The sequence below is a fragment of the Mustela putorius genome, unplaced genomic scaffold (genome assembly GCF_011764305.1).
Source record: "Mustela putorius furo isolate JIRA1106 unplaced genomic scaffold, ASM1176430v1.1 tig00000224_pilon_pilon_pilon, whole genome shotgun sequence".
Taxonomy (NCBI): Eukaryota; Metazoa; Chordata; class Mammalia; order Carnivora; family Mustelidae; genus Mustela; species Mustela putorius.
In genome coordinates, this window is record NW_025421321.1 from 34,930,677 (window position 1) to 34,955,693 (window position 25,017).

Consider the following 25,017-nt stretch of genomic DNA (forward strand, 5'->3'; position numbering starts at 1 on the left):
TTTCAAAGAGCCAGCCAGTAGCTGCTTTCCTGTTTAAAGAGTAAGCTCTTTCCATTGGCAGATCACCTTCATTTAATCCTGTGAAAGCTGGTACTAAATTCTTAGCAACAGTGAATTTTTAGCATCAAGAACATAGTACCAAGAAAAACTGAATATGGTAAACAAGTAGAAAAACACGCCTCAGTTGTCTAAGAAGGTAATTGTTTCTTGCTTTTGGAGCCTTATGTATATATCCCGCTTAGTACAATTAGCCTCTGTAAACATCTGAAGGACTTTGTGGTGGAAATACTATATATTTTAGGAAGCTGATAAAGGAAGGTTTTTCAGGTTTCATTGCTAATAGACCTAGTTTACTTTTCATTGTTGGTGCTAATTTGAGGTTTTATTGCATTAAAATGTATCTGTGTTGTTACTATAAACCTTCAACCCATTTGCTTAAATACTGGAAGCGGCCAGGATATGGGACAAGCATGGCATTGTGGAGAATACCACCCCAGCAGAGTCAAGTGTAGAATGCTGCAAACACATTGTGCTAATTTTAGCTTACAAAGAGGATGAAGATAAACTGCCTACCGCTAGTTTGCCATATGCTATCCTGGTGATAATATTCAAGTGCAAAATATTCCATAGAGAGTCTTACTGTTTCAGTAAGAGAAGCATGGGTAAGAGTTAAGCAAATTTCTGCTCAGTAAGTTTATAAGAAATAATGAAGTAAAACAATTCTCAAATGCAGGTAGATGAAATCTGCTAAATTTATTTTGGCTTTATTGACTTTCATGGGAGTTGACAGAATTAGTTTTGGTTTATATTTGATCCAATTTTATCTATTTTTCACATGTAAATCTTAAAAATCAATCTGAATAAATATTGATCTCTTTCAGAAAGGCAAAAATACAGTTTGGAGTGCATAAAACTGCTTAAAAGACAGCATCCCTTGAAGTCCAATAAAGGAATAAAGCGATCTGTTCAACTGGTTTTAAAATAACACTTTAAAAAGACTTTTTTTAAAAATGAAAAAGTCAAAATCCATTCCATTTCCATATTTGGCAAATTCAGCGCCTCCAGTTTCACCAAAAGAGTGTTTGACCTATTTATTTGTCACTGAGACCACTTCACACTGAAGGGATTGTTAGTTCCTGCAAAACTGAGGAAAATCCAATGTGCGTAGTGCGTTTGCACATGGAAACAGACTGTGTAGCCGGATTTGGAGGGTGGGTTGGCTGGAAGCTTTGTGTTAACAACTGGTGAAAAACTTGACCTTTGTGTGACCTAGGTCAAACAAACCCCCAACTCAAGAGTTCTCCTTTGACATGGATACCTGTTTGGGGAAGGAGGCCAAGAAAGGGAATGGAGATAAAATTATGTTATGGAATTGCAGGCTGACTTCTTTAAAAGTTCTAGTTGCTTGGCCGGCTGGGGCAAAGCGTCCATCGTAGGGCATTACAGAGGACCCCAACTCTGTTTGCAAGGATCAAAGGGAAAAGAGGAGAGGGAAACATACATTTCTTTCTTTCAATGATACAGGCAGTGCATGGTTGTTTTTTTTTTTTTTTTCTTCCCCCAATGCAATATGATCTGGGTTGTGATTCACAGGGTTGAATGAATGGGCTGAGCTCCACTGATGAAAACATTTGATAATGTGGAAAATAAAAGCCCTGGCAAGGAGGAGATGGCAGGGCTTCCATTGTCTGTCCCCACACTTTGTTTTTATAGGGGTTCTCACAGGAACAAATAAATTGGAGTAAATAAAAGCAAACTAGCACTGTTGGTCCGTATCGTGGCCTCACACATGCTCACAAGACAACTCTGGCAGGAAACTAGCAAGGGTCTGTTCCCAACCTTTCACGTTGCATCTTTATCTCCCTGGTTCATTGTTTGCCACGGAGTGCTTAAACCTCAACTTCCCAAGTAAAAGCTTCCTGTTGCTTGCTTTTAAATATAGTTTTGTTAAAACAGCCACAATTTTTAAGAAATGGGAGGAATGAATTAAGGAAGCCAACTGATATAAAAAGGAGTAAGGCAGGTCTAGCTCAAAGGGGTTCTGAATCTTGAGGGCCCAGATCACAGGGCTAGTTACCCCGACGCAGTAAAAGGCTCTTGTTAGGTACTCAGCGGTAGGAACCCATCTCTCTGCCTCCACAGGCGGTAAGAGTGAAGGAGAACAATGAAAATGATCCGTGTTTCCCCACATGTGCCCTTTTCACTGTGTTTGGTTTCACTTCGTTTTAACTTTTCGGAATTGCTAGTGTGTGTTGGGGGGCGGGATTTTCTGCCCCTGCCGTTCTGGGTTAGAGGAAAACCCATCCTTTATTAATTGTGCCCCTGCTCCAAGATCCCTTAATGTCAGACTATCTGAAAAACTGTATCCATTCCTGTGGAAAATATGGTTCTTATTCCACCTTAATGGGTGGGGGTTTACTCTGATACTTCCTGCAATTTTGGAGGAAAGGGCAGCAGTTTTCTCAGGCCTCGGATATAAACAACATTGTTTATGCTGTTTCCACTCTCCTAGTCCTCTGTTTGTGCAGGCCCTAACACAAGTGGGTCTGTTTTGCATTTAAAAAATTAGTGTATGTTTTCAGAATCAATCTATCAAGTTAGGCCAAGAAGTGCGGTGAGAATGTATGGTTGGGGGTTACCAAATCCTGGCTCTCCAAATTCGCTTGACCGCCATTGGTAGCCCCCGACCCCACACTCCCCTGATGCACAGGGCTTGGGAGAGTCCTTTCATTCCACGAGGGAAGCAATTGGTTTGGGTTCCTCTCCCCTGCTCACAGCCTCACACACTGAAAGCTGCACCAGAAAATTAATACCACCACCCAAATTGTCCTTTTTGAAGAGAACTCCTTTCATGCTAAAATGTGAACAACGTTGTGAAAATAGGGGATACTGGAGATATTTAATAACGGGTCTGTTAAAATCGCTGGTAGTAGAGGGGCACCTGGGTGGCTCAGTTGGTTAAGCCTCTGCCTTCAGCTTGGGTCCTGATCCCAGGGTCCTGGTGTTGGGCTCCCTGCTTGGTGGGGAGCCTGATTCTCCCTCTCCCTCTGCCCCTCCCCTTGCTTGTGCGTACTCTCTCTCTCTCTGTTAAATAAATAAAATCTTTTTAAAAAAATCACTACAGTACAGTGAATTTAAATCTAAAGGCAAGGAGCTTGTTAAGCCACCAAGAGTGAGCATGCACTCACTTGTGTGTCTGTGTAAGGAGGCAGCCAAGTGGAGAGTGGCTGGAGGGGGCACGTGCCAGCTGGAGGGTCCTCACCCAGACCCTCGCAGCTGTGCGAGGACAGAAGACGCAGCCAGCTTGTCGGGCAGCCCTAACCCTTCCAGTCTGTGTGAGCCGTTCCTGTCCTCGTGCACACAAGCCCACGTGTTCTGTAGGAGGGGGTCAGAAAGTGGGCTATGCCTGCAGGTTGTTTCAACCCACAAGCGCAGGGGGCACCCTTCCTTGGCAGTTTTCTGAAGGGGGACTCTGGCGTGCCGAGCTCTTCATTTCTCATCCAGCTCCATTTGCTACATTCAACACTGCACAAACACGGTCGAAACCTCTTTCACTTGGTTGCCTTCTGTACCCTGGTTTTGAGAGACTGCCTCCTGGGCACGAAGCTACAGACATTGCTGCTCTCCTCTGGCGGGGTCCAGCAGGAGAGGACTGTCAGGAGGTTGCAAACACTCACGCGTGTTCATAGTCTCCCGTGGATTCTAGGAGGAACATCCCCAGCCTGCATCAGTTTGGTCCTGGAGATCCCCAGAGCAGAGGCTCCTTAGAACGTCTCGGGTGTCTGTGCAGCTCTGACTGTCCTAAGTGACGGCTGGACATCCCGCATGGATGCTAGTGAAAACTGTGGTCACTTGGAACAATCAGCTGGAAGAAGTTCCTTTTTTCCTATTCGGGGGATTGGAAGTTTGTCTCATTGCTCTAAGAAGAGTTGCATCTTTTCAGCTCTATTGTTGAACACATTTGGGGCCTGATACTGCATTCTTAACTTTTGGATGAGTCATGTCACTCATTCCCCGTGCAGGTGTACCCATCCCCATAAAGAGGAATCGGGGGAAGCTGATGGTCCACCAAAGTGGCCTTTAAACTTGGGAGTGGACTTCAGGACAGCATTGCCTAGCAGAGAGGCCTGTACAGCTCAAACGCATAAGCATTTGGCCCATGGTATTAAAAACCTAAACTTCATACGACTGGTTTGTCTAAGAGATCAATGGCTAGCCCTTAACACCGTAAGGCAGCTGGCATTAGCCAAAATGCTTGTCCTTGCCGCTTGATCTTGAAGGCCTCAACTGGGGTTGAGTCCATGGTTCAAGCCTCTCCTCATCTCCCCTGACATTCTCCCAGTGATATGATCCTTAGTATCTGAAAATGAGTGTATACTCTGATTCTGTGTGTTGTCCTCGCCCGGTTTAACATGGGGCCTTGCTGTTTTCCTAACTGTAGTATTTGTGCCTTACTTTACAGTTATGTGTTGGAACCAGAGTCGCCTTAAGGACGGAGGGATTCAAGTCTTGTTAATACCATTATCATTTTGGTAGCTTTTTCCCTATAAATGAATTCCCCTTTTTATCCGTATCTTTAGAAAATGGTCTTGGTTTTCTCCCATCATATCAGTAATAATAAATTAAGCCAAGAAATTGTAATTACTCTTTCATAGCCTCTGTGGAGTGGTTAAAAACATATCCACGTGTTATGATGTTCATTTCCATTCATTACAAATGAACAGGGACAGAATATTCCTGTTTGATGTCACCTTTCGCCACACATTATGACTCCCCTACCAGGGACCCACACAGTGCACTGTCCTGCTCTCCCTCACATACTTTCTCATACGTAAGGCCAGCTGAAAGCAGGGATGTTCTGCATTAAATATAAAATGACCATTTTAACTGCTTCTACTCTAAGTGACCCATCCATCACTTAATCACACCCATCTAAGCAGTGAGCAGGAGAGAGAGAGAGAATGAAGTTATGAGTGGATCATCTGTCTGTATTTTGTTTGCTGGCAATATGGGTAGAATTTAGGCTAAGGATGGTTTTCTAGCCATCCCGTTGTTTCCTGCGGTGCATCTATAGGTGGTGGTCTGATGCGCCGTGTAGAAATACAGGTTCAACAGGCTGATGAAGATGGTGCTTCATTAGTCCACTTGTGACAGAGTGAGTGGCCCGATGTAAGAGGTGTCCTCAGCCTCTCCTCTCCTCTCAGTCATTTGAATCAACCAGTCAATCAGTTGCTCCATAGGTAAGAGCTCTCCTTATATAGAAAGGAGGATTGGCAAACGCCTGGAATGCATGACCAAATGCTTTGTTACATTTTCCTAATCATGAATTCTATATATGCCACCCATGTGGAGAGAGTGGAACTAACTCGGGGCAAGAAATTTTCTTGTAGAGAAGAGAGAGAAACAAAAGCTGGAATGATAAAGTTGCTTTTCAGTGGTCTCACCCCTCCGTTAACTCTAAATAAATCTAAATAAATTTATGACTTCAGTTGGCCTTTCATTCAACAAGCACTGGCTGCCTGCTAGTGGGTAGGCCCTGAGGATGTCCAGTGGTGAACAAGACCCATTTACTGGGCTCACGGAGTTCATAGGCTAGTGGGAATGGCTGGTATATACACAGGCCGTGGAAATACACTGTGATATCAGCTATCATTATTTGCATGTGGAAAATGTACCCACCTCTGTCTTGGCAGATCTTCTAAAGATCTAGAAGTTCTTCTAAAGAAGTGGCATTTTTTATACTATTTTGTATTTTCCCGAGAGTTTTCCTGTGTCTAATTCTACTTGCTCTTCATAACACCCCTCTGAGTTAGCTAGTTCCTTATTCCCACCAGCCCTTTGTGGGTGGAGGCAGGGAGGCTTAGCAGGGTGGAGTCGCTTCACAAAGACTACGCAGACCGTAGTGGCTGGCCTGGAACTTCAGTCCCGGTCTGTGACCTGTAGGTCAGGCGTGATTACATATGTTTGGGGAAGTATGGAACTTGGAAAGATAAGAAATCGTGGCCTGAGGTTGTGAAATCACTGTTTGACCACCTGGGATTTTACCCCTGACTCTCTGCTAAGTTTAGGAAGACCTAGAAGGATCATTCCACATTCAAATAGCCCACACTCCAAACACCCGCTTTCCCATTAAAGAACAAAGCAAAACAAAGAAAACAAGCAAGTATCTGAAGAGAAACAGTTAACATGATCACTCAGCATAACTTTCCTCCTGTTGCTTTTCATCCTTTCATGGTAACATGGCTCCACATAGTCACATTCCGTGCCTTGAAAGTGTTCAAACTTCTCTGAGGGAGATTATCTTTCCCTACTATGATTATGCATTTTTAAAACCTGATCATATTCCTGTTATTTGGCCAGAGAGCAGACCAATGTGTAGCTTTGGGCCTGTGGTGACCCACCATACAACTTTCAAGCAGGCTTTTTGCTCAGACTAGCCTAGACTAGACTGTTCTTCCCTGTAGCGGTCTCTTCTACAGGAGAGAGAACTTGTTGCCCCAAATAATGGTGGAGATGCCTCCTGAGAGAGACTAAGTTCAGAGGTTCCTGGAAAGAAGAATGAAATACAGAGAGGATGGCCCATGTCTCCCACATCCCCTTCAGTATCAGATGTGGAAACTGTACTCTCACAGACCATCTGGATTTGACTGGATGTGATCCGAGGCTGTGTCCCGGTTCGGCATGCCAGATGGGGAGAAGGCAGGACACGCTGAAGCCCGAGCGCCCGGCTAGAATCTCAGAGACACAGAGACACTGGGCAGCAAGAGGAGGCTCAGGCAGGGCTGAAGCATCCTCCTTATCAAGAGGAATGAGGGCTGGGAGCACCGAACGTGGATATAAAAGCTGGCCCGTGGGCAGGCAGCTGGGTGGTCCAAGACAGAGCGTCCAAAGGGTGTAACAAGTCCAGGCCTGGCACTTCGGATCCCCCGTCTGATAGGTGGGACCAGCAGCAAGGCATTCTAGGCCACAGGCCAACTCAGAAGTCGGGCAGGGCTGGGTTGGGTGTTCTGAGGTCTATGTTCAAGGGAGAGAATCCCCTCCAGCTGGCTCCTCATGGGAGCAGTATTCAGCCCTGGGAAAGAAGACTGGCAGGGGATGGGGGAGGGGAGAGGAATAGTGATTCCCAGGCAGCTTGTGGTCAGGGTCAAGGCGAGGCCCAGAAGGGGGACTTAAAGCAGAGCAGGAAACTGAGAGTCTTGCCCATCCTGGAGGCTCACATCTGTACAAGGAGGTGGCCTGTGTGTGGGGGTGCGGGGGCGGTGATTGCAGCTCCAGGGCAGCGGTCTCTCCTGGGAGTCTAGGTCTAGGGGAGCGTCATGGAGCTGAGGCTACTCTGACACTTCCAGTCTTTGTGGGATGATTGTGCTGGAAAGCGAGGGGGGCTGGCTGCCAGGTGAAATTTCTGTAGAGGCAGCTGCAGGAGCTCAGAGCGGGGTGAGAGCCAGCGGGAGACGAGAGGGGGTTCAGAGTGCCCTAAAGACCAAGGTCCTTTCTGTGGGGAAGGATGATTTCTGCCTTTTGTAGATGAAAATAATTCATGGACTCTGCTACTTGCTTCTCGCCCCAGGAAGAGTTCAGATTAGCATGTAGGTGATGTCATCACTGAAAACCGCAGGGATGTGGAAGTGAGGCTCCCCTCGGGTGTTGGGGGCGGCCCGAGTATCTTCTGCTCCAGGCTGGTGTTTCATGAAGCAACCTTGTTTGTATTTCTGGATCCCTCCTGGAGAGGAGACTTGCCTTTCTTTGATGCGTAATCGCTGAGAGAAAAGAAACTGTGGCTCGAGCTTGGGGTCAGCCCCTTGTCTGCTCTGTCTCGGCCGGGGCTCCTGGGCACAGGCTCCTCCCAGCTCTCCTGCAGGCAGAACCTCAGGTTCCTGACACGAGACACACTTGAAGACCATCTGTGGGAGCTGGAAAGTGGGGGCTTTGGAGCTCCATACATGACCATTTTTCGGTGCTATGCAAGCAACAGTGCTAGGAGGATGGGTCTATGTATTTTGGAAAAGTGACTGCTAGGAAGGAGAACAGAATGGGGGAGATGAGGACACATAACTAGAGTGGCTGTGACTGTTTTTTCTGCTTTGGGTGCATGGCTTAGGAGAAAGGTCCCCTTGCTCAAAGAATGTTCTCAGTAGCAAAACAGCCACAGGAACTAGCATTCCCTGGGCTAAGCCTGGGCTAATGCCGTGTTCTGTCTTCAATGTTCAATGTAGCTGATTTTATTTACTCTGTTCAGTAGCTCAACGCTGTACTATTACTATGCTTCTTTTTTCCAGAGGGGCAAAATAGAGGCTTGGAGAGGTTAACTGACTTGCCCAGGGCTGTGCCGCTATCAAGTGGTGAGGATGGGATTTACAGGAACCTAGACAATCTGACTCCAGAGGCTACACTGCTCTCTAGTAACGCCTCCCAGACAAGTGAGCGAGGTTTGCATGTGCTGGGGAGATGGAGGAGAGAGGGCTGTGGTACTATCCGCAAGGAGCTGGGGGATGCCTGGTGGCTCCGTCAGTTGAGCATCTGACTCTTGATTTCAGCTCAGGTCTCGATCTCAGGGTTCTGAGGTCGAGCTCCTCACCCAGCGAGGAGTCTGCTGGAAATCCTCTCTCCGCCCTCCATACCTTTATTAGAGTAATGGCATGCATTACTCTAATAACATCCCCCCACTCAAGCATGCCCTCCCTTTCTCTCTCTCTCTCTCTCTCCCCCCAATAAATAAATGAATCTTTAAAAAACCAAAACAAAACTCAAGAAGAGTCGCCAGTTGGAGACATCCTGGCTTGTTCTGATACTCCACTTAGTCCTAGAGACATCCTGAGGTGATGCTCAAAATGAGGATGAACAGCCTTTCCCTGTCCTGGTCCCGCGGGTGCAGGTATGGTCCTACCTGTGGACGCTGGAGGAGACTGTGTCACCTTCCACTGTAGCCAGGCCTGCACGTGCACCCAACATTTTCTAGCATTATTTGCCCGTAGGGGAAGATCCCCCAGAACCTTCCTAGGATGCCTATCACGGGTCCTTGGACCTGCGACGACGCGGCTTCAGCAGCCCCCAGGGTTTGTGAGAAATGCAGCATCTCAGGCTCCTCCTCCACTGAATCGGAAACTGCGTTTTGGCAAGATCCCTGGGGCTTTGTAAGTTAGATCTGGAGTATCGCTGCTGTGGAAAGTGACTTTATCCTTGTGTGCCCACCAAAGGAAGTCACCCCTTGACAGAACGTGCTGATTCTGAGCGGCAAGCACCTGTCCCTAATTAACTGAGTGACTGGTGTGCGCGCCCCCAAAACTACACAAGGACTGGCATCTGGGACACTCAGAGGAGAGAAGGTTAGAGGTAATCACAGGTGCATGCCAGTAATTTTCAAACCTTATCTTTCAGAAACTGGTGGATTTTCAGATGGCTTTTCCATAAGAGAATAACAAGCTTTTCTTTCTTTTTTATCCCAACTTCTTTCTTGCCTGTGTCCTTAACATCACTTCATTCTCCCCAAAGACTTCCTAATCTACATTTTACAGCCTGGTTCCATTTCATTTCGAAGGCAAAGCCATCTCCGTCTGTTTTTTTCTCCTTGACCCACAGCATTCCCTCTTGCTCCAACTTCTGCCTCTTTGCAGGAGGTGCGTCCCGCCCTCTCATCCAGTCCTGTCCGCCTTCCGCTGACCTCTGACCCTTTCTGCACCCACCCTGCCCTTCCCTCCACCTCCATATGTACTGAGAGCAGAAGAAAAGGGATGAAGAACCCTTGGGCACCTTGAGAGAAGGTCCCCAGGAAGCCAGGGAGGGTCAGAAGGGGTGCTGGTGCCCTGTGTTGAACCCACGCACGATGCGCACGCTGAGGGCTGTGCTCCATCTAGCGACACAGACCAGTGAAATGAGGGCAAGTCACGGGATTCTGGTTAATGTGCTCTCGCTCAAGAATGATGTGGTCCGGATGAACAAAATCCTACTTTTTTAGATATTCAAAAAAACTGAAGGGCATTTTTAGGAAAATGTCTCCAGACTACACATAACACTGTATCGTATCTAATCTTCACAAGCTTAAAATAATTTAATTCAGTAGATACGTGATTTATGGTGCTGTGCTTCATAGTTTTGTTTCTTTCTTTGTTTACACAGACTCTTTAACATCTATAGGGCTGTTTTCCGCTAAAGGGCCCTTGTGGGCCAAGTTCTTTTTTGCCTTTTTATCGTCTTACATTGTGACAAAACTCTCAGTCTACAAACTATGAGGCAGGAAACCAGATGAGTAAACCTTTGAAAACACATCTAAAGTACACAGAACAGGTCTCTGATTAAGGGTCTTATGGCCATTTCTCTGTAAAAAAAAATCTGTGAGCTTTGCCACATATAATCTGTGACCCTAATCCACTGGTTTTCAAACTTGGCTGTACATTTTAATCATCTTGGAGCTTTAAAATCATTAATGCTGGGATCTCACCCTCCAAAATACTAATTTAATTGGTCTTGGGTACAGTGTAGGCATCAGGATTTGTGAAAACTACCACATGATTCTATGTGTAGCCAAAGTCGAGAACCACTTCAACCGCTTCTAATCTGCATGTCGGAAATCTTTTTATTAAACCCACATTCTCAAGTGCATTCTATATAACTGAGTTTGCTGAAGAAATGAACTTTTTGATAAATAAATGTTATCTTTTCTGTGTAAGTGTACATATACACACTCACACAGGTATATCACACTCAACACAGGTTGAGTATATATACATATGTACATGTATATATATATACACACATATATGTATATATATACATATATACCTACATATACACACACACATACAGAGTATATAAAAATTTAAAAACATTATATGGCAAGCATTTGAGGATCTCACAAAAATAAATGGGGTGTGTTTGTGTGTGTGTGTGTGTGTGTGTCTGCCTGGCTATAAGATCCCATGTGTGGCATTTGTTTTCTGCTTTTGTTTTTGTTTTGACTGAGGGATTTATTTTCGTGGTTAAACAGAATTTTGAGATCATTTGTCAATATATGATTTATATATTTTCGAAGGACTATCTCAAGGAATTTGGCGTGCATTACTTTAATATTAAAAAGGTAAAATACTAGTTCCTCAAATGCTTTCTGAGATGTTGCTTCAAAACAAAAGTTTATGATTTTAACAATTTGACACTATTTTACCTTTGCTACTGTAGCACATTTTCTTTCTTTTTTTCTTAGAAAAAGACTAGGGGATTTCCATTTTGTTTTACTGTTAGTATAAATACAAAGATGTCAGTAACATCTTGCAGTGCACTTACATCCTGAAGTTTGTAAGACTTCATTAAGAAGTTATGCTGTCTTTGCAGGGATTTTCCATGGTGTTTGGTTGTTAAAAAAAAAAGAAAGAAAGAAAAGAAAAATGCTGAATGGATGAAAATGAGTAAAATCTGTGTTTTTTTTCTTTCCTATTCATCATTGCTGTTTGTCCTCTGCATGTAGGTAACTAATTTGCTGTTGTTCCCCTGAGGGGTATTCAAGTCAAAAGTCATATTGAATTACTAGAAAAAGGTCTTCCTATCTCAAAAAAACAAAATACAATGATTTTTAAAAAAAAAAATTTGGAAAATGTAGCCAATTTCTTTGTACATCTTTTATCTGTCTGTGGTACTCTATTCATAGAAACACATGCAGGAAAATAAATCATAAGTGAACTGCAAATATGAATACTGACCAACTCTGACAATTCTTCCTTTCCATGAATTTAGAAAGTCCTATTTCTTCCCTCAGTTCTATCAATGGCATATTAATATAATTCAACAGATTTTCTTTGTGTTCCCTAAAAATCCAGTGAGCATTTTCATTCTGGGTCTCCGTTGTTTGGTTGGATTTTTTTCATACTTTTTACCCTCCTATGTTTTATGCATGGTTTGTGGTCTCCGTGAAGAATCATGAGGTGATAGATGCTTAATAGAGTGAATTTATTTGTAGCAAAGGAGTTCTTCCAAATTTATTCCAACGGGTTGGTGATCTCTGAGCTATAAACACCCAGATCATAGGAGTGTCCTCCATATACACACACTTGTTCAGCCAAGATCTCTTACTGCTGTTCTCACTGCTGTGCACTCCCAGGACCCACTCACTGCCACCACAGTTTCTGTGAAAAAGAAAGAAACACTGAGCAAGGTGAGAGATGCGTGACTTCACAAATGCAGGAGGGATGAGCAGGGGTGAGTGGTTGAGGGTAGAGGATGCAACGACAAGTCTGGGAACTTGATCTGGGGCTCTTCCGAAAGGCTGGCATCTGCTGATTAAAACAACAATTAACAACAAAACTTCCCCAGTACCAGCTGTATTTTTTTCTTTTTTTTTAAACTTTACTTACTCCTGGGCACCTGGATGGCTCAGTTGGTTAAGCATCTGCCTTCAGCTCAGGTCATGACCCCAGGGTCCTGGGATCATGTCCCACATCAGGCTCCCTGCTCAGCGGGGAGCCTGCTTCTCCCTCTGCCCCTCTCCCCTCTCGTGCTTTCTCTCAAATAAATAAATAAAATCTTTAAAAAATAAACAAAAAAACTTCACTAACGACTCTACCTGAAATTCTGCCATTTAAAGATTCATTTGCATTAACAAATTTTCTTTCAAAGATGCCCATATTTCTGGGAAGGTGAAGGAGCATTAGGTTTTCTCGCTGAGTCTCCATTAGTGCTTGCAGATTGCTTTCTACTTCAACAGGTCTGGCTTAGATGAACTAGACTGAAAGGCTGGGTATTTGGGTCATGGGGAGATGGTAAGTGTGAACTCACAGCAGGAAAAGGATAGTGTGGGTGGGGTGTCCACAGCGGGAGGCCAAGTGCCCCTACAAGGCACTGGGAGAAACTCCAGGAGATGTCTGCTGAGCAATGGACATGACATATAGAAAAGGAGGTACATGAGGCACTTACACATACTTGAATATTTTCCTCAGCTGATTCTATGTACAGAAATACAAGGGGAAAAGCCAACAACCATCTCCTCCTCCTTCTTATACTTTCTGCACCTTGGGCTCTGGTATTGGAACTTTATTCCCTTAATGAATTACTTTGGCTTTGATGAGCAAGCCTTGGGACCCAACACTATTCATAACTTGCTTCTATGTGAAAATATGTTCCAATGTCCAAGAGACCTACTTACAGATTAACTTCAGAGTGTGATCTGTGCGTGTGCTGGGGTCTACCTGAATGGACTCATTCCCCCATCTTAATTTGGAATCAAGTGCTTTGTTGGGTTGAACTAGAAAGAGACCTTGGGGAATGAGGCTTTACTTGGTAACATTGAGGTAGTACTGGGGCATGTGACAGAGAAGAGACTGATGATGCCACAGAAGTACGTGTGGGTCACTACTCAGAAGCCTAAGGACAGACACCCAAATCCTGAACCACGGCCCACAAGTGGACTTACTCCTCACACCTCTCCAGCTTCATGTGGTCCTGCTTTCCCAGTTTCCCGTTCTGTGGTTGTATCACACTTCCAGACACAGGGCCCTTGCACCTGCTGTTCCTGTGGCCTATAGTCCTTTCTCTGCTCTCTGCCCTTTTAGGCTGCTCCCTACGCCCGCTCGACTTTCTCCTCCCTTCAGATTCTGCTCCAGATTCCTCCTCAGTGGTCTCCTTTGTTTCAACACTCATAGACCTATGTTTGTTTCTGATTGAGTATAGTCGTACCTTTATCCCTATGATTATTTTGTTTCACATCTGTGCCCTCTATCTGGAAAACTCTGTAGAAACAGGGACTCTTTCTGATTTTCTTCCCCATCTGTGCCCCTCATGGTTGACACAGTGTTTGGGACATAGTCAGAATTCAGTACATTTCTGTCAAAAGAATAAATGAATGGTAAGAGTGACCGCTTAGGCAAAAAGTGGTTACCTGTGTAGGGCTCATTTTTAAAGTCCACACTTTATTTTCCAGAAAAGGAGGCATTACCTTCGTTGAGAGAGTTACTTCCTCTAGGCTTGAGTCTCCATTCCTCCCGTTAGGTTTCTGTGATGTCAGGAGTCCACTACAGGCCAGAATAAGGCTGTGAGCTCATTCCACAGGAGCTAAATATTAACAATTATTTGTCACTGTTTAACAGACCTAAATCAACGAGAAAGGAAAAGCTTCATGGCAAATCTCTATAACGCCAACCTTGGGAAATGTACCTAGGCTCTTCTTGTAAGTGCCAATAATGTGTTTCTTTAAAGTTTGCTTATTCTTAATCTTCTCCCCCACTTTTCCTTACCTCTGTCTTATCAGTCACTGCCATTAGTGTATCTGTAACACTGGCCATTTTTTAGGCCCCTGCTAGAACCTCACACTGCATGGCAGGTGCCAACATCTAACTCCTTATCTTGGTTTCCAAAGGAACCACCTCCAGATTTTCAGGGAAGTGGTGGGTGGTAACATAAAGCATACGAGAATGTGCTTTCCTTTGTTATTTTTCTTTGATCAACTGAGAATCACTTTGAACTAAGAACAAGGAAATGTTAAACACCTAAGGATGAGAAGAGATACAGAAGGGAGGCTGTGGTAACAGAGCCCTAATTCAAGTCAAACGCAAAAGTGAACCATTGGATTTAGACAATTACATGTTTGTATATTGGCTGCAAATTTGAAGATATATAAAGTCTACTGTGTTTCTCTTAAAAATGCGTAATAAGACGTACGGGATTGTCTTAGGTTTTCATTGATCTTATAAAATCCTTTCTAATGTCTCCGAGGACCCTGTGGCAGTCAGTCTGTATGATAGTATCAGATACTAAGGTCCTCTGATAACCTGTTGCTGAAAATTTGCTGATGCGGGTGTGGAGGAATGCTGTGGGGATGGTCGATCCATGACTTGGCAAAACTAAGGAAAAGCCAGAGTTCTAGAGTTTTGTATTTAGCACTGAGTCTGTCAAGTTTGAGCTTGGAGTCTGAGCTCGGTTTGCTGAGAGACAGTTGAGGGTTTTTTTTTGCGAGGATAAAACTAGGAGACCTGTCAAGTGATATATTTAAAATTAAAAATTCAGAGGGAAGCAAAACTTTGGCTTTATTTTTTAGAGTTGAACTCAGGAAAATGTACAAACAGCAAGACATTTGAGTTAGGTAGAAAGTTTTAAATTGTAATTTGAAGGAAGTAGAAATGTATTCTTGAGAAACTATGGCAAAGACTAGAAAGAGCTCCAATTCTCTCACTCCATCCATCTTTTGTCCGAGAGGAGCTGAAAGATTCCAAGGAAAACGTCCCAGCATTGGAGAATGCATTTCCTTTATGTTTTCTTAGAGTTTTACTGATTTTTCCTTGGTGGATATTCCTCAAGAGTTTAAGCATGTATCAAAAAGGATTGTAACAGCTGGAAATGGAAACTGTGGTTTTCTCCATGCAGTGAAAAAAAGAAATGCATTCGCTCAGTCATTCACTATGCCCTTGACAAGTCTGTACCCTGGACACTGGGATAAGCCTGGGGCTAGAGAATCTTAGAGGGAGAATATGACCCCATCCCTGTTTTCATATATCCTAGAATCAAGCCGAGGGGACATAGACTACAGAACACAAAAGTCCTGCCAGATGGAGTGTGACGTGTTTTGGGATGGAGGCGTGTCGGGAAAAGAAAAATTGGGGATTGGGGAGGGGTGTCACTGAACAGCCAGAGTTCAGCACATGCTTCTTAGAGGAGATGGCAGTTGAACTGAACCTAAAAAAAGGTCACCAAGGAGCTTGCCAGGAAGGACGGTGCAAAGGGGGCTACACAGGGAACCTAGAAGAGGTGTGAGAGCCATGCCTGTGGGGAGATGCTGAGAAGGTCAGGAGGCTCAGGGTCTGGGTGGGGACCCAACAGCAGATAGGCTGCAAACACCCGGGGGCGGAGAGAGAACGTGAAAGGCCTTTCATGCCAGGCTCAAAAGTGTGACCTTTATCCTGAAGGCAAACCGTAGCCACAGCAGATTTTAAGAGGCAGGGTTATAAGATCAGATATGTATTTTAGAAAACTCATTCTGGCAGCGATTACACATTCTCAGTGAAGACAAAACACTTCTTTATAACCTCTGAAGTATTCTAGCTGGTTCCCGAGAAAGGGTTGTCTATAATTCTCACCATTTATCCTCTTAACATAACACAGAAACATTATCCCATCTGACTTCTGGCTAAGTAGACACAGCCGTGATCTGGCGAGGTGGGTTTGGGGTAGTTTTACATTCTTCCTAACAACCTGGCACACTCGGATAACTCCACTACAAAAGAAACCCGACCTCTCCATACTGACGGGGTGTTTGCACCAGCAGCCCCTGGAAGGGCAAGAATGTTCTACACACTGCACAAGGGCTGAAATGCCATATTGTCTTGTAGATATGCTGTGTGAGAAAACAGGCAAGAGGGAAAAGCCCTTAACACTGGTTGAAAAGTTAGCCAGCGTACAACATGAGCTGTACAGCCTTAATGCTTTTAAACTGACCATTTTGTCACCTTTCAAGACATGATAGACTTTAGTCCGTATCAAAAGATGCGATTACAGATGGCCTTGGTTTTGAGTCTACTTCCATTTCTGGGACCAACATTCTGTTTCCAAACACTTGAAGAGGCGTAGAGCGAAAGTAAGGGGAAGACCTGGCCGGGAACTATGGCGTGTCCCTGGCAAAATTGTAAATGAATTGTCGTGAAGCTCTAGCAAAACAAGAAGGTCCACAACCTTACACCTTCAGCTGCCCCGGCAGTTGAAAGTTCAGATCCCTAATTAGGAGTTTAGGCTCCCGGACAGAAAGAACGTTCTGACAGACAACCCATTTTTATTTATACCTGCTGACCCACCGACCCTGGAAGTTCCTCTCCCTTGTGATGTAAATCTTGGGCACTTTCGGAGGGTTTTGTTTTTGCCTGGCTCAGAATAGGTTTTGGGGATGGGCAGTCCTGGGGTTGGGTTGGAGTGGGGAGAGGGCGTTAGGAAAAAGAGAAAAAAACGGGAGCAGGGCTTTGACCTGCCGGAGAGGAGCCCCTGCTGACACGGTCAGTCTGACCCATTGAATGGCCTGAATACGGTAAATGCCGCTTTATCCTGCCTTGAAAGGCACGAGATAGCACAGTCTAAATGCCCGGGCATGCTTAAATAGGCGACTCTGGGATGTTTGAGTTGAGCGTGTTTGAAATCTGAGCTCTCTGACAGCCTGGGAGCTGCCACAGGTCACCTGCCTTGCTCCGCAGGGACAGACCAGGTCTCGCAAGAAATTGTCCGTAGACGAATTGTAGTACAAATTCCTTTCTTTGTTGGTTGGCCTCTTTCACTAGACCATGGCCTATAAAATTTTGTAAAAACAATTCTTAAATATTATTTGAAAGGGCAAATGGCCCACGCTGAAAGGTTTGACAGTTTGACATATAGTGCATGGTTTTGATAGCTCGGAAACTGGAAAGTGTGGCCAGGATTCTTCCCCCCCGCCGCTCGTTAGAAGCCTGGTGTTTTTCATGGAGTGTCTTGTTGCTGCCGAGTCCCTCTGCTCCTTGCAATCTGACAGGCAATGAGTCCGCTTCAGTGAGCTTCAATCCTTTTAGACTAATTCGTGAGAGAGCAGAAAAACGGCTAGCACCTTGGACTCCAGCGTCCAAAATGCACAGAACCAGGTACTGCCAATTAAGGAGCCATTCGGATAATCATATCAAAGCAGATTGTTTTGGAGACTTCTCATAAGGCCAGAGCCACTGCTGGGTGAGAGAGAGAGAGACAGAGACAGAGAGAGAGAGGGAGGAGAGCCTGGAGTTTCACCTGAGTGAGGGGGAAAGAAGGGATTTGAGTGGCCTGGTCTCATCAGAGCGGGGGAGTCACAAGGAAGCGGATTTCTGCGTTAGAATGTTGCATACGTGTAGGCAGCGTGCGCCTTGCTCCCATCGGCTGCCTCTGCATAGCCAAAGGCCATTTTCGGGAGCCTCTGGCCCCTCAGTCACTGGCCTGCTAGTTAATTGCCACACGGACTTCATGACACATGGGCAGATAATATGACATTTTCGGTTTCTGTCACTAGCAAACGCCACAACGTTGCTTGCACTAGTTGCTAAGAAGCTGTCAGAAACCATTAGCAATTGGCTAAAGTCGCCCTATGGCATTTCCTCATAGCATCAGCAAAACGAGCATAAATCACCCACTGGAGCCTACTGCTATCCTAATGAGGCTGTAAGCTTGTTTATGGACTAGCATCATTTTTATGATTATTTCCACCTTTTCAGTTTGCCTTCATTTGGCGGCAGGAGAAGTCAGCTCCAGGAATGAAGTCACTGCTGACATTTTACAAATGTGGTTCAGAGCCGCTGCCTGCTGCCATGTGGTCGGCCGGCGGTTCTCCAAGTTTGTTTAGTGATCTTAAAAATAAAAAAAGGAAATAAATCCTCCAGAGACCACATCGAGGTGACTGTATCAAATTGCAGAGTGACGGGAAATGCTGAAGGTACAATTGACCATTTAGACTTTCCTCCAAGGTGGAGATGTTTCGAGATCCATTTTCAATTCCAGAAAGTGGAAGAGGTTAAACAATTTATTAAAATCTATGGAAGTGTTTGCTTTTAGAATCGTGTGTTTTAGTATTGCTCTTCTCCTTCCCCATCTTCTCCGTTTCCCTAACTTGTGTCGGGAAGGAGCAGGGTTTATTGTTTTAGGCTTTTCTGAACATGCACCAGTATTTACACTGGATTGAAAGCATTTGCTTCCAATGAAAATCTTGTCTTAGATTACAGCCCAGCAGTTTAATTTCCCTCCCAGATGGGAGTAAAGTAGCTGTATTTGCCTAAAAACAGTAGGAAGAACAAACTGTGCATTAAGCCAAGGCTGTTTTTGGCTTGAGCTAATGATGTAATAGAAACCTTTTATTCGGGAGAGGGTCACTGCCAAGGGACTGAAGGGGGTGATCTGGCTCCTGCTTGAAAGGTTTCTCCATTGTGTCTACATAAGTCTTCACTTAAAAAATTCTGTTCCTAATGCTGCTGCTTTCATACAGCAGAAATAAACAGGAAAGGTTCTGGTGAGTGTTACACATGGAATGCAGAAAGCCTTCCTCTCCTAATGGAGTATATAATTCAGGTGCCCTCAAGGCACGCTTTCAGGAATTCTTTTGCCTGAGGTAATGGGAAGCTAAGGCTGCTTTAAGGCCTTGATTATCTATTGATGCACAAAGCTGGAAAAAAGTCATCTCCGCTGGATTATAGTAGATATTTCCATAAATTATCAATGAATTCTCTTCGAGGCAGGCACTAGGCATTGCCTGCTAAATTAATCTGAAGGGGTTTTGAGACGGATGGAAAGGCTATTTTTTTTTTTAAGGTGGAAAACAATCATGGAGAGGTGGTGAAAAACTGTCATTAGGTTAGAAGCTTTTCATTTTTAATCAATGATCAAGTAATATGTTTCTTTTCCTGGGTTACCTTTTGCATATTGAAAGTGGATTAGCCCATTGAAATTTTAAATGCTGTTGAGTTGGTTTCTTTTCTCATGTTTCTTTAATGAATTGTTATTTTATATGGTGAATTGCTTCTCTGAATAAAAAGCCTCTTTAAATACTGGACTTTCAAGGAATTTATTAGGCAAATCCAAGGGGACTCCTTATAAAACACTTGGTTATGCAAATAATGAGAGTTTGGTGGGTTGGAAGGAGCACTGATTTAGGGATGCAGGTGTCTGGTCCTGCAGGGGCCTGCCAACCCCATCCCTGCTGGGTGACCTTGGGCAAGTCACCCAAGAACTTTCTCCGCTGCTGCTACAGCGAGGGTCTTGGGATTGTGGGTCTTTACGACCTTTTCCACCGAGAGCACAGCTACGATCATGTGGAACTTTAACAAAATAGACGGATTTTTAAATACAATAAAATGATGGATTTTTAAAATTCAAAAAAATCACACTCAGAAAAGTTCTGCAGAAGTTTTGTGCTCATGGCATATGCTGTAATCATAGTGGGAATGTTGGAATTTAGTCTGTTCCTCACCCAACAGTTTTTAAAGTTTACCTCGGTACAAGTTAAGGTGATTTGGGGACAATTTCCTTGTGGGGGGGGGGGGAGATGGGCAGGGGATTCCTGAGGGAGCTGTTAAGAACAATTGATTAATGGCAACATAATGACTGTAGATTAGATTGCAATAACTGAAATCAAGGTAGTATATTTGTACCTAGTGTATTTAGGTAATAAGGAATACGGAATAAGTTCATGATGCGATGAGGCTAGTTCCAATACACAGTGGCTAGGAAACTTGTCTTACCCGAGTACCCAATTCCTGGGCACGTGGACGGCTCTCCAGTGCTGTATGGAACCTGGGGAGTGTGCTCATAGGTGAATGTGTTGCCTCACTGCAAAGCCTTGCTTCTGTAGCTCTTCTTCCTGGGCTGGATCCACCTGTCCCTTTCTCAAAGTCGGTGCCTTCCTCGGAGAGCTGGGACAGCAGGTAGGGAGGCACGTTTACAGAAGCTCAGCTGCTTTCTACTGTAGTGGTTTTAGTCCAGGCTTGTTTTTCCCCCGTGAAGTTTCGTGCCAGAACACAAAGTATACTTAGTTTCCATTCGAACCCTGTGACTTGTTTTGGACAGTGTGGTTATATGGGCAGAGATTTCATTTTTTTGGTCTTATTCAACACGGCACTGTAAAAGGAATATTACACTTTTTGTTTTACGGTGTCACAGAGCCAGAATATTTTCTAGAAGAAACAACATACATGTTATAACACAAATCAATGGAAGAATAGGATCCAATATTAAGGAATTTGTAAACAGGTGACTTTTCAAATGAGAAAGATTTAATCTAGAAGAAATTTTAGGAACGACCTGACTTTTAGGGTAATACAGCTCCAATTGACTATGAGTTCAATATCACTTTATTTGACTTACATAGTAATTGTTTCCTAATTAAAAAAACTATTTCAGGAGTTTTGCCCTTACTAAACTTGATGCTCTCTTTTTATGACAAGAAAAATTATATTCTATTTGAAGCATTCCTATGTCAAGCCGCCCAAATGATGGATTACTTACATTTCCGTGGCCTACTTTAGTCTTTAGATAGATCACTTGTGGAAATAGTTGATATCCTAAATGCATCCTCTCACAAGTTAACATCAACGACTATATGTGGGGTTTGGATACCCAGGCAGGAACAGCATCTCTGCCCATGGCCACCACCATATTTAACTGACCACATCTCAGCTCTACACATCTGAATCATCACCATGGCAACCAAAAAACCTACTAACGAGATTGGCTATTTCCCTTCATTCCCTTTGACCTTTCCCACTGTTCTTTGGAAGAAGTTCCTTAGACCTGACTACTTTTGAGCCTAGGCCTTGTTCTTTCTCTTTGTCTTGGAAAAAAAAATAAAAAGTACCAAATAAACTACTAATCATTTATATTGCTCTTTTGGTTTTGTTTATATCCAAAGGCATTCTATTTGAATAAAGCATGTCAAGGTAGCATCAGTCAAAATTTGATTCACTATGTTTGCAGGTGATGGCTTGGACAACAGTGTAGCTTCCCCCAGCACAGGTGACGATGATGATCCAGATAAGGACAAAAAGCGTCACAAAAAGCGTGGCATCTTTCCCAAAGTAGCCACAAATATCATGAGGGCGTGGCTGTTCCAGCATCTAACAGTAAGTGGATTCTAAATGACATATGTAAACTAAATATGGATGGTGAACCAGTTGTGATAGAAAAGAAAATGGGGGAAGAAATGATCCCCTCTGCACTTGGAATATATCATAAATCTCTGTGTTCCCCTAGTTTTTACCAAAGTGTTAGCACTTAATTTCCTAGCTACTTACCCCAAATGAGGAGTTTTATTTGAAGTTCACTATTGCAATTTTGTTAACTGTAAGTCATAAGGTTTAGGAGTTCCTGTGATTTGTGATTTTAAGTATGTGTGTTAATGATGTTGCTTTTCTCAGTGTGACTCTGAGGTACTTAGAACCAACTCCTACTAAGAAAAAAGTAAGCCAAACCCCAGAGAGAAGGACTTAATTTCTTTGAACGCTTTAGTGGACCTTTCTAGTGAATGGTCCAAAAAGTTTAAATCTTGTTGCAATGGCAAGATGTTCACATAATTTGCTTTTAAGTGGTTTCAATGGCCTGGTTGCCATTACAAAACATTCATCTGAGTCAGGGCCGCCCAGTGAAAGTTGTCCCTGTACTTAGAACTGTAAAGGAAAACAGCAATATAGCGTCGGCTCTTCCTGTGTAGTCCCCTGTGACTTTTCAAGCAGAGTAACAGTTTATATTGTCTGTGTGAGTATTGCTGTTTTCACTGCAGGAATTCTCCTGGAGATGTGAGAAACTGGAGATTGGGGGCTTTATGCCACCAAGGGATTTGTTTTGTTTGGTTATTGTTCTGAATGAATTTCATGTTCAAAATATTTATAATCATAATATTTTGGTGGATATTTTTGTAAGTGCATACTGACTTAATGACATCTCAGAAAGAAGACCAAATGAAAATTTATGGATAAAATAATATTTTAAAAATCAGCAAAATTGTTGGCAAGGGGAACTTCCACTCTTAAGGGCAAAGGTTGAATTTAAATAGGTCTTAGCCTCGCCTCGCCTAACCTAGCCTAAAATGAATGAATGTTAAAAATCTTGGCTTTTTGAAAAATGTCAGAAGCAAACTCTTTATGTTACTGTTTTTAGCCTAGTTTGCTTCTTCTGAAAGTCATTTATTTTTCTGTATCAAGGTCAGTTCTGCGTTGTTGCCAATGTACCCAAGTCTGCTGACCCTCACGCCTTTGCCCACTTTCAGAGCTGTGTCCACCAGTGACTTGTAGTGTTACAGGGAGACACACAGGGGCTGTCAAAGGCCACACTGGTTCTGCTCCTCTGGAGAGAGGCTACGCCTCCAATAACACTCGAGGGTCTAAATTCATCCCGATTTTCCAGCATCTGTGAATAAAACAAAAACTGAGAACAGCAGGAATAACTAAAAAAAAAAAAAGTTTCCTTTCTCTCTTCCACCATTATGATTCCAAACAGCAACCAGCCTCCAATGACAGTTTTGGAATCAGTTTTGGAGGTTGGTTAGTGCTGGTGGTGAGCGGAAGCTTTAGGTGGCATAGCTGATTTTAACATAGTATTAGGTTTACCGAAAACCCAATTCGGGTGCCATGGCTTACCCAACACTGGTTACAAGGATGTGGATAGTTTGAGATCTGCCTCGTGCAAGGTGCAAGGTTGCTGCTGGGGATTACCAACCACGACTAAAAAGGGGGAGGGAAAGGATAGGGTCCAGAGGGCACAGAGGGCCTGGAGGGCACAGCAGGAAGAATAAGTAGCAGGAGATAAGAAGAGACAGTCGGTCAGAGGTGCTGAGGCAGCCATGCTGATATTTCATCACTGGGGCTGACCAGCCAACCTGATCTGGAGGATGAGGGTGGAGGGGACAAAATCAGGTGGCCCTGAAAGTTACAACCTGAGTCTATTTCCTGTACTAACAGAGAGGGGGGGAGGGAAAGAGTGGATTTCATCAGCCTCCCTATCAGTCCACAGAGGAGCTGTGGCTTTCCTTGAAGCTGAGGTGCCCCTGAATAAAATATAATCAAATATTGGTTCAGACAGGATCAGGAGAGAGAGAAGCAAGTTCTTTTATTCATCCACCAGATTCCTGGTTTTCTAGGTCATACCCTTGGGAAGAACCTTGCAGAGAGCTATATTACCTTCTTAAAACAAAACAGAGAACTTCCTTAGCAGCCAACAAGATCTTCCCTGCATTGCGGTGCATTTTGTGGTCCATATGTTATTTGGGCAATTGGATTAGAAATTATTCATAAACTGCCTGATTTCTTGAGGTCGGGCTAATTTCTTTCAGTTTGAGGGTCTGTGCTGGCCTGTACCACTACTGCCCTGGTAGGGGAAACCCATTTGTCCACATCTGTATGAAGGCTCATAGAAATTGCCTTGCGGTTCCCATCTGGACGTGCCCAACTGCTTCCCCACTCCAGTGCCATATGTGCATACAAAAATATCGATCATGGTGACCATCTCGAAAAAGCAAATATCTCATAACATCATCCAAAAAGCAAAGGCGATATATTTAAATTTTCTCCCTCTTTCCTTCCCGCAACGAAAGTGATTCCCTTCCCTCTTCTCCAACTGCAAGACCAGATAGAGCTGCAGTTACCAGGAACACCCTTCTCCTTGTCTTGTTACACTTCTTGAAGGAATGCACCAATTCCTTAGGTATTTGTTTATAGTCAGAAGCTGGTCATAATAAATTCTATGGGGAAGGACCTCTGGAGTTTAAGAAGAGTTTTGTTATTTGTTCAAATGTAAGTAAGTCGTGGTATCTCTGTACTAATATTTTAGCAACTTTATTTCAAGTTCTGAGAGATCTTCCAGAGGCACAATTCATTCGGAAGATGCTACAAATTTTAAATGATCACATTCTTGCCATACGACTAATGTAACTTCTCTAGAAAATCCTGTCTGAAATCTTGCAAGATGCAAAAGAGCAACAGAACCTCTGGCTAATTAAAACAATGGCAATAACAATTTATTAGCAAATTGTAAAAACTGATTTTTTAAATGCCAAACAGTGTATTATAAAACCTTGCCTGCCTTTTTCAAAGCAAATCCCTACTCTTTTTTTTTTCTTTTCCAAATAAATGGGTCAATCTTTACATTAGATTTATTCAGTTAAAACAGCAACAATAACAAAAACCCGCCTTTGAAAGGGCTTTCAAGCATTTGTGTGTTGGAGGAGTAGAATAGGCCCAGGAAAAACAAAACACAACAAAACAAAACAAAAACCCCAGCTGCATAAGAAAAATATGCTGTTGTGTAGCTGTCCACAGGTAGGTTTAAGCAGTAGCACATTTTACTACTCCAAGGAGAGAACTAAAGCTTCATTCTTGAACTCACGGTTTCAAGTGAGCTAAACTGGAAATACTTGTATATGATGAAAATAATTAAAAAAAGGAAACAGATTTTAAACTTTGGTGATTATGGGATAAAAAGAAATTTTGGGGATGTAAATTTCTACCTCAGTCTTAGTTGAATATTTGCCAGGGTTGATAACTAGGGAATGTTTCTTAAAAGAACTATTCCCCGGAATTGAAAAGA

The 25,017-nt window shown here is 43.6% G+C and overlaps 1 protein-coding gene and 1 long non-coding RNA gene across 7 annotated transcripts in view; one reads left to right on the forward strand and one right to left on the reverse strand.

Annotated features, from left to right (window-relative positions):
• MEIS1 (Meis homeobox 1) overlaps positions 1-25,017 on the forward strand; it is a 133,642-nt gene that overhangs the window by 52,534 nt on the left and 56,091 nt on the right. For all 5 annotated transcript variants that reach the window (XM_045077918.1, XM_045077917.1, XM_045077919.1 and 2 more), the window contains exon 8: positions 21,415-21,560. In XM_045077918.1, coding sequence (XP_044933853.1) covers positions 21,415-21,560 — 146 coding nt within the window. The remainder of the gene's footprint in view (positions 1-21,414; positions 21,561-25,017) is intronic.
• On the reverse strand, positions 11,661-21,108 carry LOC106004781. Of its 2 annotated transcripts, XR_006606074.1 has the most exons (5): positions 20,947-21,108; positions 20,184-20,559; positions 13,916-14,068; positions 13,657-13,803; positions 11,661-12,110 (listed from the first exon to the last, which is right to left on the reverse strand). It is a non-coding gene; the product is annotated as an uncharacterized LOC106004781 (long non-coding RNA). The 2 variants fall into 2 exon arrangements; XR_001177798.2 differs by lacking the exon at positions 13,657-13,803 and having other exon boundaries at positions 11,666-12,110.